We start from the raw sequence: 14804 nt of genomic DNA on the forward strand, positions 1-14804 counted from the left end.
ATGCGAGTCTTTACAGCTAATCAAGTCTTAAGGGTGCAGACAATGTGAGTGGAGAGAGCATGAAGCACAGGTTAAAGAGATTGTCTCCGGACAGGACTGTTAGTGGGATTTTGCAAGTCCAGGCAAGTCGTGGGGGTTACAGATAGTGCGACATGAACCCAAGATCCCGGTTGAGGCCGTCCTCATGTGTGCGGAACTTGGCTATCAGTCTCTGCTCAGCGACTCTGTGCTGTCGTGTGTCGTGAAGGCCGCCTTGGAGAACGCTTACCTGAAGATCAGAGGCTGAATGCCTGTCACCGTTGAAGTGTTCCCCAACTTCTTACTGTGTTTACCCCAGTCCAACGCTGGCAACTCCACATCACCAGATGTATACAGCAAGAAGTCTCACAACACCAGGTTAAAGTCCAACAGGTTTATTTGGTGGAGTTGAACTCCCACTTATCTGATGAAGGGGCAGCACTCCGAAGGCTCGTGCTACCAAATAAACCTGTTGGACTTCAACCTGGTGTTGTGAGACTTCTTACTGTGTTTACCCCAGTCCAACGCTGGCATCTCCACATCATGGTCACCAGGTGTAACCAGTTTCTGGGAAAATGTATTGGGTTTACTACAGTGACTTGCATTCAGGTACCACTTTTAAAACTCAATGAAAAACTCCCAAGGCGTTCCACAAGAGTGTCACCAGCAGATATGTAAAGAAATATGAATATAGGATGAATGAAAACAGGGTGGACTCAGAAAGAATGTTCCCGATGGTGGGGGAGTCCAGAACTGGGAGTCATAGCTTGAGGAAAAGGGCTAAACCTTTTAAAATTGAGGTGAGGAGGAATTTTTTCACCCAGGGAATGGCAAAAGTGTGGAATTCATTACCACAGAAAGTAGTTGAGTCCTAAACATTGTCTGATATCAAGAAGAAATTAGATATCGCTCTTGGGGCTAAAGGGATCAAGGGATACGGGGGGGGTGGGGAGGGGGGGCGGGGCGGGGGAGGGAAGGGAGAATCAGGATATTGAGTTTGATGATTAGCCATGATCAAAATGAATGGTGGAGCAGGCTCGAAGGGCCGAACGGCCTACTCCTGCTTCTAGATTCTATGAAAGCTTGAGCAGCGAGGTTGGATTTGAAGAAGGGACAGATAGAGAGGCTGAGAGGTTTAATTTGGGGATTATCATCTCACCCGGGGACACAGCTACCAAATATTGGGACAGTTAAAGTGAAAAAAAAATCATTAAAAGGAAACTCTCAGTGCACAACACAAAATTAGAAGGGATAATAGAGACAGGGCGGCATGGTGATACATTGCTGAATCACAGCACCAGGGGCCTGGGTTCGATTCCTGGCTTGGGTCACTGTCTGTGTGGAGTTTGCACATTCTCCCCATGTCTGCGTGGGTTTCCTCTGGGTGCTCCGGTTTCCTCCCACAGTCCGAAAGACGTGCTGGTTAGGTGCATCGGCCATGCTAAATTCTCCCTCAGTGTACCCGAACAGGCTCGGGGATTTTCACAGTAACTTCATTGCAGCGTTAATGTAAGCCTATTTGTGATTAATAAATAAACTTTAAAAACATTTGCACTAGGCCGTGAAGGGAATAATTTTAGTGAAAAAACAGGTTATGTTGAACATATTTGTACATCTTGAATTAGGGCCCAGGGAAAATATCAGTTGAATAATGCAGTTCCAGGGTGCTACTTGGGCAGGGTAGGGAAGAATCATTAATTAGTGTGATAGAATCAAACCCGGAGGCTAAAGTTTTCCAGTCATTCCCACCTGAAGTAGCTAATTATTGACCACCCGTGGGCCATATTCTGTCCGGGCTAAATCTTCAGGTTGGCGGCAGGGTTTCAGGGTCTTGGAGGGGTGGTGGGGAGAATCCAGTACATGATTCTGGCCAGGCCTGGGCTGGGAAGGTGAGGCTTGGGTTCCCCGTCAATAGCCTCCTTTTAATGTCAGGCTCTCCCTCCACCCCCCCATGCCCCCCTCCCCCCAAAGGCCTGGTCCCCGCAGGTATTGAATCTGTGATGTGGAGATGCCGGCGTCGGACTGGGGTAAACACAGCAAGAAGTTGTGGTGTTGTCAGGCTTCTTATGGTATTGAATCTACCCAAGCCTCTCCACCAACAACAACACAGTCCTCTGCCCAGACATCACCCTTGCCCTGAGACCACCACGCCCTGAACTCCAAGCACTTGAACTGTGGGGGCTACTTGTAATCCCAGTCCTGTCCACAACAGCTAGTGGCGCCGTTGGGACCAGAGAGATGTTGAGGTTTTTCCCCAAGTATAGAATGGGAATCCCACCACCCCAGCCAATGAACACTCACTGGAGCATCAAATGGTGGTGGGTAGGGTAGTTTCGGCAGGGAGCTGTTTTTCCTGGATGCTGGTAAGGGAAGACTCCCCATCCTTAAAGTCCCGGCCCTTGCCTATGGTTTTTGGTCAATGGTGATGGAAAGGTGTTTGCCGTTCATCAAGCCCGTGCCTGCTGACAGATTTACCTCGAGCTTTGGATAAAGCAACCTCCTGTCATGGGGTGTGTGATCCAGCCTAGCTCCCTCTACCTGGGATCTGTGGAATGCAAGAGCAGGCTAGCAATAGCACGAGGCTCCTCAACCAACCAGTCTGAAGGAGCCTCACTAAGTCATGGCGAGTGTTGGGAAGTTAGTGTTTATAAAATTATAAGAACTGTGAAACAGTTATAAAAATGCTAAGAGTTGTAAAATTGTCTATTTGAAAGCTGGTTAAGTTTTTAGTTTGTGCTAAGGAGCTGCAGGAGAATCCAGTATGGACTGAAACAATTTATCAGGCAAAAAAAACAACAGGATTGCTTTGGTAACAGGCTTTGAATAAGAACACATTTTTTAAATTTTAACCAAACAATTTGAAATAGGTATTTGAAATGGCAGCAGCCTATCAAATTAGAATTTGGTGTTTTGATAACCTGTAAACCAATCCTATTGCAGGGTTTTTGGAATGTCACAGGGGATATAAAACTGCTCCCAGCTCCAGAAAACTGCCAGAAAGACAATCACTGCCTCTCCAGCAGTCTGTCACAGTTCATACAGAGAGAGAGAAAAACACACACAGACAGTCAACTGCCTCTGCCAGCAGCCTCCCACAGCTCAGAGAGAGAGAGAGACAGAAAGTCATTGTGTCTCCAGCAGCCTGCCACAGCTCACAGATAGAGTGAGAGACACACAGGCAGAGCACTGCCTCTGCCAGAAGTCTGTCACAGACAGAGAGAGAGACATCATTGTCTCTGCCAGCAGCCTGCCACAGCTCACAGATAGAGACACATAGACAGTCACTGCTTCTGCCAGCAGCCTGCCACAGCTCACAGAGAGAGAGAGAGAGACACACACACAGACAGTCACTGCCCCTCCAGCAGCCTGCCACAGCTCACAGAGAGAGAGAGAGAGAGAGAGACACACACAGTCACTGCCTCTCCAGCAGCCTGCCACAGCTCACAGAGAGAGTGAGAGAGACACACACAGACAGTCACTGCCTCTCCAGCAGCCTGCCACAGCTCACAGAGAGACACACACACACACTGTATCTGCCAGTGTAACAGCTACAGTTACGTCTTAAGAGAAAGTCTCACTTCATCCCAGGAGAACAGAAGCAAAGAAGAAAGACGATTCCAGAAGACTACAAACCTGATTGACATTTGAGAGTGACTATAAAAATTATTTATTTTGTTAACAAGTGGGAATTGGGTTTATCTAAACAGCATTCCATTAGAATCGAGTTTTATTTGGTTTGTTAATAGTTCAGTTAACCTGTTCACTGTTAGATCAATAAAGTGTTACTTGTTGTTTTAGAGAGACAGTCTCAGGTAGTTATTTTGATTTAACCATTAAAAATGGCTGTGAGCAGATGGTACTATTTCTCACTCACTCTTCAACAGATTATGAAGAGAGATACTTCTCTCTGAGGTGGTTGAGTGTTAGTTCTCCGAGAGATCACCCTCCTCTCCCATTTCTCACAGAGACTTATAAAATTCTAACAGGACTGGACAGGGTAGATGCAGGGAGGATATTCCCGATGGTGAGGGGAGTCCAGAACCGGGGCTCACAGTCTGAGAATACAGGGTAGACCATTTAGTTTGGAAGTGAGGAGACATTTCTTCACCCAAAGAGTGGTGAGCCTGTGGAATTCATTACCACAGGAAGTAGTTGATGCCAAAACATTGAATGCATTCAAGAGGCAGCTGGATATAGCACTTGGGGTGAATGGGATCAAAGGAATAGGGAGAAAGCAGGATTAGATTATTGAGTTGGATGATCAGGCATGATCATAATGAATGGCAGAGCAGGCTCGAAGGAACAAATGGCCTCCTCCTACTCCTACCTTCTATGTTACTGCCAGGGGATATTCACAGTAACTTCATTGCAGTGTTAATGTAAGCCTTACTTGTGACTAATAAATAAACTTTAACTTTACTTTCTACGTTTCTCCAACAGCGAATATAAACCTGAACATCTCAATCAGATTGAGTTCATTGTACACATGTGAGCAGGATGCAAAATAAAAAGAGAGAAAGAATGATGGAAATGAGAGGCAAAGAAAAAGTTTAAAAAATAATTAAGGGCAGGATTTTCCCAGAATTCAAATCGGGTGGGTGTACACTCATTGGAATTCAGAAGATTGAAGGGGGATCTTACAGAAACATCTCAGATTATGGAGGGAATAGACAAGATAGAAGCAGGGAAGTTGTTTCCGCTGGCGGGTGAAACTAGAACTAGGGGGCATGGCCTCAAAATAAGGGGAAGCAGATTTAGAACTGAGTTGAGGAGGAACTTCTTCACCCAAAGGGTTGTGAATCTGTGGAATTCTCTGCCCAGTGAAGCAGTTGAGGCTACCTCATTGAATGTCTTTAAAGCAAGGATAGATAAATGTTTGAACGGTAAAGGAATTAAGGGTTATGGTGAGCGGGCGGGTAAGTGGAGCTGAGTCCATAAAAAGATCAGCCATGATCTTGTTGAATGGTGGAGCAGGCCCGAGGGGCCAGATGGCCGACTCCTGCTCCGAATTCTTATGTATTGGAGAAGGGGGAATGAGCCCGCTGACAGCAATGGCATATATAGCGTGTCACTTACTACCAAAGCTTGACAACCACGGGTTCCACACCGTATTGCTGGCGGACAGCCTCTGATTCCTCCGCCTGCCATCGCCTCAGCGCTGCAATCATCGGGGCATCCCATCAAATGGCTGCCCTAACACACTTCAGAGGTCGCCAGGTGATGGACGCCAAGATGCCTGCCCCCAAATCCTCCAATGCCTCCCTGGAGGGATTCCTCCATGCTGTTGAGGCCTGCCTTGGCATAATGTACCCATGGTCAGGGGTGAAACCAAGGAACATGGTCACCAACCCAGCGTGGGAGGCCATGGCAACGGGCATCAGTGCAACACCCTGCAGAAGCATTCTCTCTTCCACCTTCTTCCATCGGGAAAAAGGTATAGAAGTCTGGGGTCACGCACCAACCGACTCAAGAACAGCTTCTTCCCTGCTGCCATCAGACCTTTGAATGGACCTACCTCGCATTAAGTTGATCTTTCTCTACACCCTAGCTATGACTGTAACACTACATTCTGCACTCTCTCGTTTCCTTCTCTATGAACAGTATGCTTCATCTGTATAGCGCATAAGAAACAATATTTTTCACTCTATGTTAATAAATATGACAACAATAAATCAACTCAAAAATCAAAAAGAGGAAAGCGTCCAGTGCAGGAAGGGGCTGAATGATCTAATCCGCTCAGTTTTGGTAAGTCACTCCTCTTACCAGCCTCAACTTACACCCATCACACACACATCCACAGGGATCTCACTGACAGCTGAAGGGACACCAACCACTTCACACTCCCACACTCTGGTCATGGGGTCTAGTCACTGATTGCAAGTGTTTTCCTTCAGGAACAAATGGGCTGCAAAAAGGTGGAGGCCAAACAGCCAAAAGTGTCTGACCCAACCAAAATAGAACTAAAAGGGATCGATGCAGTAGACCAAATACTTCCTCTTATGGGGTAATCTCCAATAAGAAGTCACAGTCATAGGCTGCGAGCCGGTGGAGTTAAAACTGGGATGGGTGGCATGGTGGCACACTGGTTAGCACTGATGCCTCACAGTGCCAGGGGCCCGGTTCAATTCTGGCTTCGGGTCACTATCTACGTGGAGTCTGCACGTTCTCCCTGTATCTGCGTGGATTTCCTCCAGGTGCTCCAGTTTCCTCCTACAGTCCAAAGATGTGTGGGTTAGGTTGATTGGCCATGATAAATTGCCCCTAAGTGTCAGGGGAACTAGGAGGGCAAATACATGGCGTTATAGTATGGTATAGGCTAGTGGGTCATTGTTTTTGTAACTGGTCGGCGCAACATCGTGGGCCGAAGGGCCTGTTCTGCGCTGTAATGTTCTATGTTCTATGTTCTATGTTATGGTGATTGGACCTGAGTGGGATTGTGGTCAGTACAGGCTCAATGGGCCAAATGGCCTCCTTCTATGATTCTGTGGTACTTCTCGCAGAATTTGTGGAACTCACTACCTCATAGTTCGGTAGAACCTGAATTATTGAATGGTTTCAAGAGAGAGATAGATATATTTCTAGTAAAAAAATGAGAAAGAGGGGTATGGGGAACAGGTGAGGAGGTGGATTTGACACCAAGGAGAGGTCAGACATGATCTGATTGAATGGCAGAGCAGGCTCAAAGGGCTGAACTTGCCTACTTCTGCTCCTAATTCCTGTGTTCCCATGTTTTCTGCCTGAGCATCCTGGTAGGTTCATGTAATAAGTCCTCGGAGGCAGAAATCCCTTCACCAAAATCCCTTTACAAGTCTGACAACAGCAGGCACAGTGCTATTAGTTAGCCCCAGAGGAATTAACACTTCTGGTTATGTACAAAGCAAGAGGTTTCCTGATTGGCCCATCAACTTGGCGCTTAATTGAGTTCGGGAGTTCATATCCTACCAAGCCCACCTCAATCGCCTGATTCAAGTTCAACAGAACCATTCAAAGTATCCGACAATCAAGCTGCAGCAATTCAAAGACCAGAACATCTGGGCCCATAATCACTTCAGTTCAAAGGTCACAATTCCTGCCACGTTGGCAATGTCATCAAGGCGTCAAATGGTAAGGGAGCTCAAAGAATGTAAGGTCCATAATGCAAAAAAAAAGAGGCTGAATGTCACAAAACACAAAATTATTCAGATAGCAAACTGCAATGGGATTTTTTTTTTATCCAACACCAAACAGGGCATTGTGAATTTTGAACAAGACAAGACATGCACAGGAAGGAGAAATGAATCATACCAACCGCAAAGTCAGCAACTCAATCAATACTAGTTACTGATTAAGAGTTACAACCTCTGTTGTTCCAGGTACCTATGGCCCCACCTCATAATAATTTGTATAAGTTTCCAGTTTACCCTTAGTTCCACACGTTGCAAAGACAGGGATCAGGAAGATAAACATTTGCTCACCAGTCAAAACTTACATTCATCGGGGGTTTGAAGCTTCCTCCAGAGAAAATGGGAACCTCTAACCCACTAACCTCTTTCTACGGGATTCACTCTCTTCCCCCATCCAGCACAAGGCACAATGTCGAATATGCTGCAAACTCTTCGAGCGACCGAAACATCAAGACGAAAATAAGCAAAATTAAACTCGGATTGTCCTCGCTGGAAAGACGGAGGCTGAGGGGAGGCCTGATAGAGGCCCACAAAATAGAGACTTAGACAGGATGGATAGTCCGAGGCTTTTTCCCAGGGTGGAAGTGTCAATCACAAAGGGTCACAAGGTGAGAGGAGGAAAGTTTAAGGGATTTATGTGGCAGAGATGCCTGGAACACCACCACTTGCAAGCTCGCTCCCCCCCACAACCCCCGCAATCCCCAAGCCGCTCGCCATCCTGACTGGGAAATATATCGGCCATTCCTTCACAGTCGCTGGGTCAAAACCCTCAAACTGCTCATCCCTAACAGCACTACGGGTGTACCTACACCACACGGACTGCAGCGGCTCAAGAATGTAGCTCACCGCCAACGTCATGAGGGCAATTAGGGATGGGCAGTTAATACTGGTCCAGCCGGCGACACCCACATCTTGTGAAAGAATAAAAGAAATGAGGTGGCCACTTGGGGTGAACATGCTGGATGTACCCCCACTCCCCCCGCCCCCCTCCCAACTCCCCACCCCTCAAAGGCAGACCAGTGAGGAGGTGGGGAGGACATACTATTAGACAGTCTGGAAGCTGTTGCCATAGTTTATGTTTAAATATTCAGAAGTGTTCAGAGGACATTGGCCTGCCTCGTGGTAACCTACCAACAGGTAAATTGCCCCTCAGTGTCGGGAGATTAGCAGGCTGAATATGTGAGGGGTTACATGACTAGGGAATGGGTGGGATTGTTGGCGGTGCAGATTAGATGGGCCAAACGGCCGCCTTCTGAGCTGTAGGGATTCTCTGATTCTATTATTCAAATTCCCACTTGACAGCACTTGGCCCGTAGCCCTGAATGTTACGATGTGCCAAGTGCTCATCCAGGTACTTTTTAAAGGGTGTGAGGCAACCCGCCTCCACCACCCTCCCAGGCAACGCATTCCAGCACCCGCAGAGAAATAAAGCTTTTTCTCGCATTCCACCCCCCACCAACCTCCTCACTCTAAACTTGTGCCCCCCCCACGCACCCCGCTACTGACCCTTGAATTAAGGGGAACAGCTGCTCCCTATCCACGTCCCTCGTAATCTTGTGTACGCCTCGGCAACGTCAGCCCTCAGTCGTCTCCTCTCCAACAGAAACAAGCCAAGCTTCCGTAACCTGTCTGTACAACATAAACGCTCCATCCCAGGCATGCGGTTAGCGCACTGCTGCCTCACAGCACCAGGAACCCAGGTCTGATTCAGGCCTTGGGCGACTCAATGAATTGGATTCAATGAAAACAGCTGCAAAGCGAGGGGCTTATTTCAAAACGCTCAGAGGAAGTGGCAGACACACTTGTATTCTGCTTAAGGCAAAGCTCACGCAGAACAGTTTGGACAAAAATGAATGTCTTTTCAGCGTACCTGAGAAAGAGCAAAGAGTAATTCTGAATCTGAACAGCCACTGCCTACCTATTCGTTTCAAAGCCCGAAATGGTTTGAACGGAAGTGACAGCTTCAGCCTTACTCTGGCGCAGTTCAGACCCTCATTCAGCTCTCTTTTCCAGTTGGACGTAGCTGGTGCCTCCATCAGGGCAGCTGGGTTGCAAACTGGACGACAGAGCACAATGGTTAGCAATGAGGCGATAGGTGGAAGAGGGAAATGTTCCTTGTGTGCGTAAGAAGCCTGTAAGCCCAACTTGCAGGGAACAAATTTACAATTTTGTAGCACACTGCACAAGGAACCTCCTTCAGACGCGGACAAAAGAGGTTACACAGTGGGAATAATTTGTCTTGTGTTCTGTCCAGAAAAGTGGATACACAGACAACAGAAAATGTGTGCAAGATACAGAACTGAGCAGTGCAGGAACAGAATGGCCAAACAGCCTTAACATTGGAGAACAAAATAATCAGATATAGCTGCAAGGAGAGAGACTTCTTTTAAAGCACTCACAGGAAGTATACAAACATGTCCAGCTTCATGTTCATAGAATCACAGAATCCCTTCTGTGTAGAAGGAGGCCATTCAGCCCATCAAGTTGGTGCTGACTCTCCAATAGAACATCTTACCCACGCCCACCCTATCCCCATATACTCACCCTGCTAATGCCCCAACCTACACATCTTTGGGAAATAAAGGGCAATTTAGCCTGGCCAATCTACCTAACCCACACATTTTTGGACTGTGGGGTGAAACGGTGGCACAGTGGTTGGCACTGCTGCCTCGCAATGCAAGGAATCCCCGGGTTCAATTCCGGCCTCAGGTCTGTGTGGAGTTTGCACGTTCTCCCCGTGTCTTGGCAGGGTTTCCTCCGGGTGCTCCGGTTTCCTCCCACACTCCAAAGATGTGCAGGCTAGGTTGATTGGCAAAGCTAAGTTGACCCTAGTGTCAGGGGATTAGCAGGGTAAATATGTGCAGTTACTGGAATAGGGCCTGGGTGGGACTGTAGTTGGTGCAGACTTCTACACTGTAGGGGTTCTATGATCTTTCCATGAAACCAGAACACGCAGGGTAGTTTCCTTCAGAACACTCAGGCCTAATGCTATCATTGCTAGACTATTAATCCAGCTAATGTCCCAGAGATCTGGGTTCAAATCCTGCCACAGCAGGTGGTGGAATTTGAATTTAATTAAAAATATCGGGAACTAAGAATCAACTGATGACCACTGCTGACCGAGGCTGCCGTGCTAATCACTCTGCTGCTCTTACGTTCCCTATTATGTTCTTCAAAACTGTACGTTTTGTAAGATTAGGGTATAAGTTTAAGGAACCAAAGTTTAAAGTTTATTTCTTAGCGTCACAAGTAGGCTTACATTAACGCTGCAATAAAATTACTGTGGAAATCCTCTAGTCGCCACACTCCGGCGCCTGTTCGGGTACACTGAGGGAGAATTTAGCATGGCCAATGCACTGAACCAGCATGTCTTTGGACCACGGGAGGAAATTAGAGCACCCAGAGGAAACCCACGCAGACACGGGGAGAACCCACAGACAGTGACCCAGGCCAGGGGTCGAATCCAGGTCCCCTGATGGTGTGAGACAGCAGCGCTAACCACTGTGCCACCGTGCCTCCCCAAGGTAAGTAGATAAGGGAGAGAGCAGCCACGATCGATCTAGGTTACTGGCAAAACAGGTTTGAGGGGTTGAATGGTCTCCTCCTGTTCCTACGTGCCTGTGTGGGTCGAGCAATTAACCAAACATGCGTCTGGAAAACTGCCACCATAAAGCTCAAGCATGCTGCAATTGCACTGTGGGAGCCCTCGCAGTTTAGAATGTGGTCATACCTGTGGATAGGACAGCGGTACACAGAGACACAGGAACCCAATAAATAAGACAGTTCGTTTCTGTCTTAGCTTTTATTCAGCTCTGACAAAGGGTCATCCTGAACCAGAAATGTTCTGCTTTCTCCCTCCACAGATGCTGTCTGACCTGCTGAGATTGTCCAGCATTTTCTGATTTTGTTTCAATTCTATGTTTCAGACTCGTGTCTGTAACTTCACCTCAAACCTGACGGATTTGACTTACAATTGGCATTGTAGTTTTAAGATTATTCTTCATAGAATCTCTACAGTGCAGAAGGAGGCCATTTGGCCCATCGAGTCTGCACTGACCACAACCCCACCCAGGCCCTATTTCCATATCCCCGCATATTTATCCAGCTAATCCCCCTGTCACTAAGGGACAGTTTGGCACGGCCAATCAGCCAAACCCACACATCGTTGGACTGTAGGAGGAAACTGGAGCACCCGGAGGAAACCCACGCAGACACGAGGAGAATGAGCAAACTCCACACAGACAGTGACCCGAGGCCGGAATCAAACCCGGTTCCTGGTGCTGTGAGGCAGCAGTGCTAACCACGGTGCCACTGTGTCACTCCAAGTGTGACAAGTAGGCTTACATTCACAATGCAATGAAGTTACTGTGAAAATCCTCTCGTCGCCACACTCTGGCGCCTGTTCGGGTACACTGAGGGAGAACTTAGCATGGCCAATGCACCTAACCAGCACATCCTTCAGATTACGGGAGCACACGGAGGGAACCCACAGGAAGAACGTGGAGATTCCACGCACACAGTGACCCAAGACCAGAATCGAACGCGGGTCCCTGGCGCTGTGAGGCAGCAGTGCTAACCACTGTGCCACAATGCCGCCCTTCGAGACAAGGACCCTCCCTCGACTAAGGACCTACCAAAACCATTCTGTTCAGCACGGGCTCAGGGGGCCAAAGGGCCTGTTTCTGTGCTGTTCTTTTCTTTATATGCTCGAAAGCTGTTAATGAATAATCACTCGATGTGCAGCGAAGAACAGAGAGGGCAAAGAGCGTCAGTAGAAGCATAATGACACAACGGCAAATGATGTATGCAGAAAACTATTCGGGGTGTGACACATGTTTGTGTCACGCCTCCCAAATAGATAGAAAGAAAGGAACCACCTTTTATTTGGGATGATAAGAGGACGCGACTAGTCCAGAAGAACGTCTGCGGCTGAACGGGTCACTCGGTGAGCTTGAGTGCGAACGGATGTGAAGTTAACCTCAGTCTGTTGCTGCAGATAGGAGTATCCACCCCTCTGCCTGTTTTTCTAGGGCTGATCACCTGCTCCACAAGATGCCTGTGCTAATGGATCTCAAATCGGTGACGGGTCCAGTCGGGATTGTAAGGTTCTTTGAGATCTTTCTTTCGTGTACGGCTTTTAGCCTGGTCGCCCACGTCGGTCAGTACTCCGGTCAGTACGGAGGGTGGTGCATGTTCACGTGGTGTTTCTCGTTTGTGATCTCGGCCCTGATTATCGGGCTGGAGCTGACGGTCCTTTTCACGAGGATCCCCATAAGCTGGGAGGACTTCACCACCTCGTTCGCCATGCTCGCCACGCTGATGAACCTGACAGCTTCGATCATCTACCCCACGATTTTCCTGGCGCCCGGCCAACAGACAGACAAGGATTTTAAAATAGCCGCCACTGCGATGTCGTGTCTGTGCTTTATCGCTTACGCGGTGGAGGTTGGCCTCACGCGGGCAAAAGCTGGCGAGATCAGTGGATTTCTGAAGACTGTCCCCGGCCTCCTGAAAGTGTTGGAAGCTTTCATTGCCTGCATTATCTTTGTAATTGTCGAGGGCTCTTATCAAGTTAACGGTGGGCGGCAGTGGTGTATGGCAGTGTACTGCATATGCTTCATCGTCACCTTTTCCATTATCATTTTAACCATTGCAAAGCTCACTGCAGTGCTCCCATTTCCGTTTGAGAAGTTTTTGGCAGCCTACAACATCATAGCTGTCCTGATGTACATCACTGCCGCAATCATCTGGCCTATCTTCTGTTTCAGTCCGCCCTACAAGACCGACAGACCAGCCAACTGTGAAAGAGGAAACTGCCCATCGGACAACCAAATCATAACGACTATTCTAACCTTCGCTAATCTCATTGTATACTGTGTGGATCTAATATATTCTTCCATGTTAGTTTTTATTGTTCGGGCATAAATGCCACCAAAACCATAATCCATTGGTAATGGGGAAAGCCTGCTTTGGTAATCTGAATATATTGGAGCTTTCCATATCTTTCCCTCTGGTTGTTCAGATCCAAGTTGATAAAAGTAAATATTCTTCCCCTGTTTCCTTGATTAATCTCAACGTGTTCAAGCAGCACATGGGTGAGCCAGAAAAACTGGGAGGATTGCAAGTACAATCTTCCTGTTTGTGGTTGATCCATAGGCACGCTATAGAACCACAGAAGGAGTCCATTCGCCCATCAGGTCTGCACCAACCCTCCAACAGAGCATCCCACCCAGGCCCTATCCATTTACCCCACTAATTTACACAACTCAGGACACCCAGGGGCAATTTAGCATGGCCAATTCGCCCCAACTTGTATATCTTTGGGGCGTGGCAAGAAACTGGAGCACCCACACAGACGCGGGGAGAGTGTGTGCAAATGTCACACACGGTCATCCGAGGCTGGAACCGAACCCTGGCACTGTGAGGCAGCAGTGTTAACCATTGTGTCACCGTGCCGCCCTATTATCTGCGTTAGTAGTCTAAGGATCTTGCTTTTCATTGAACATCTGATCGAGGTGCGCACGCGCATACGGATCCCCGCTAAAGACGAGTATTTGGTTTAGCTACAAACCCGGCAGGGCTAAACAGGCTCCTCAGATAATTATCTGAATGGTGGCAGTTTAGGGAAAGGGAAAGTGCAATGTGACCTGGGTGGCACAGTTGCTGAAGATTAGCATGCAGGTACACCGGGTAGTGAGGAAAGCTAATGGCATGCTGGCCTTCATAGCAAGGCAATTTGAGTAAGGATGTCTTGCTGGAGTTATCTGGGGCCTTGGTGGGGGTCACACCTTGAGTATTGTGTGCAGTTTTGATCTCTTAGTCTGAGAAAGGACATTCTTGCTATCGAGGGAGTCCAGCGAAGGTTGACCAGACTGATTTCCAGAATGGCAAGATTGGCACATGCAGAGAGATTGGATTGACTGGGCATGTACTCAGGAATTTAGAAGAATGAGAGGGGATCTCATAGAAACGTATAAAATCCTGATGGGACTGGACAGGCTAGATGCTGGACAAATGTTCCCAATATTCAGGAAGTCCAGAACTAGGGGGTCACAGTTTAAGAATAAGGGGGTAAGCCATTCAGGGCTGAGATAAGGAAGAACTTCATCATTCAGAGAATTGTGAGCCTGTGGAATTGTCTACCACAGAAAGACGTCAAGGCCAGTTTGTTAGATATATTCAAGAGGGAGCTGGATGTAGTCCGAAAGGGATCAAAGGGTATGATGGGAAAACAGGTGGGATACTGAAAGTGCATGACCAGCCATGATCATATTGAATGGCGGTGCAGGCTCGAAGGGCCAAATGGCCTATTTCTGCACCTATTTTCTATGTTTTAGTTTTAACTGCCGCGACTCCTGCGTGAGCCATTGCCACTGGCAATTGGATCGTTTTTGGTACATGTGCTATCGTATTCCAAGATACAGTCAAGAGAGGAGGGAAGAAGGAAAAGGAATTGGATTCAAAGCATTTTCTATCTTTGCACCATGTTAAATGGTTATTGCTTTCAAAACGTTTGGGATATTCTGATAAGATGGAGGTAAGGCAGAGAAAGCAGGGTTGTTGGTCACCAATCAGATATGGGTGTGAATGTTAACTGAGATCATAAGAGGGAGGAGCAGGAGT

General features: G+C 47.7%; 1 protein-coding gene across 1 annotated transcript; it reads left to right on the forward strand.

The window, feature by feature from the left end:
- Window positions 1-12109: 12109 nt before the first annotated feature.
- Window positions 12110-13674, forward strand: LOC145354695 (myeloid-associated differentiation marker-like protein 2). The gene has a single exon (XM_080206138.1). It carries the CDS (start codon window positions 12234-12236, stop codon window positions 13104-13106), a length of 873 nt encoding a protein of 290 aa, XP_080062264.1. The 5' UTR covers window positions 12110-12233; the 3' UTR covers window positions 13107-13674.
- Window positions 13675-14804: the final 1130 nt, after the last annotated feature.

The sequence above is a fragment of the Carcharhinus amblyrhynchos genome, chromosome 18 (genome assembly GCF_965287045.1).
Source record: "Carcharhinus amblyrhynchos chromosome 18, sCarAmb.v2.hapA, whole genome shotgun sequence".
In the NCBI taxonomy this organism is placed as follows: domain Eukaryota; kingdom Metazoa; phylum Chordata; class Chondrichthyes; order Carcharhiniformes; family Carcharhinidae; genus Carcharhinus; species Carcharhinus amblyrhynchos.

Coding starts and splice junctions, on each gene's coding strand:
- LOC145354695 (XM_080206138.1), top strand. CDS start 12,234: ATGCCTGTGCTAATGGATCTCAAATCGGTGACGGGTCCAGTCGGGATT.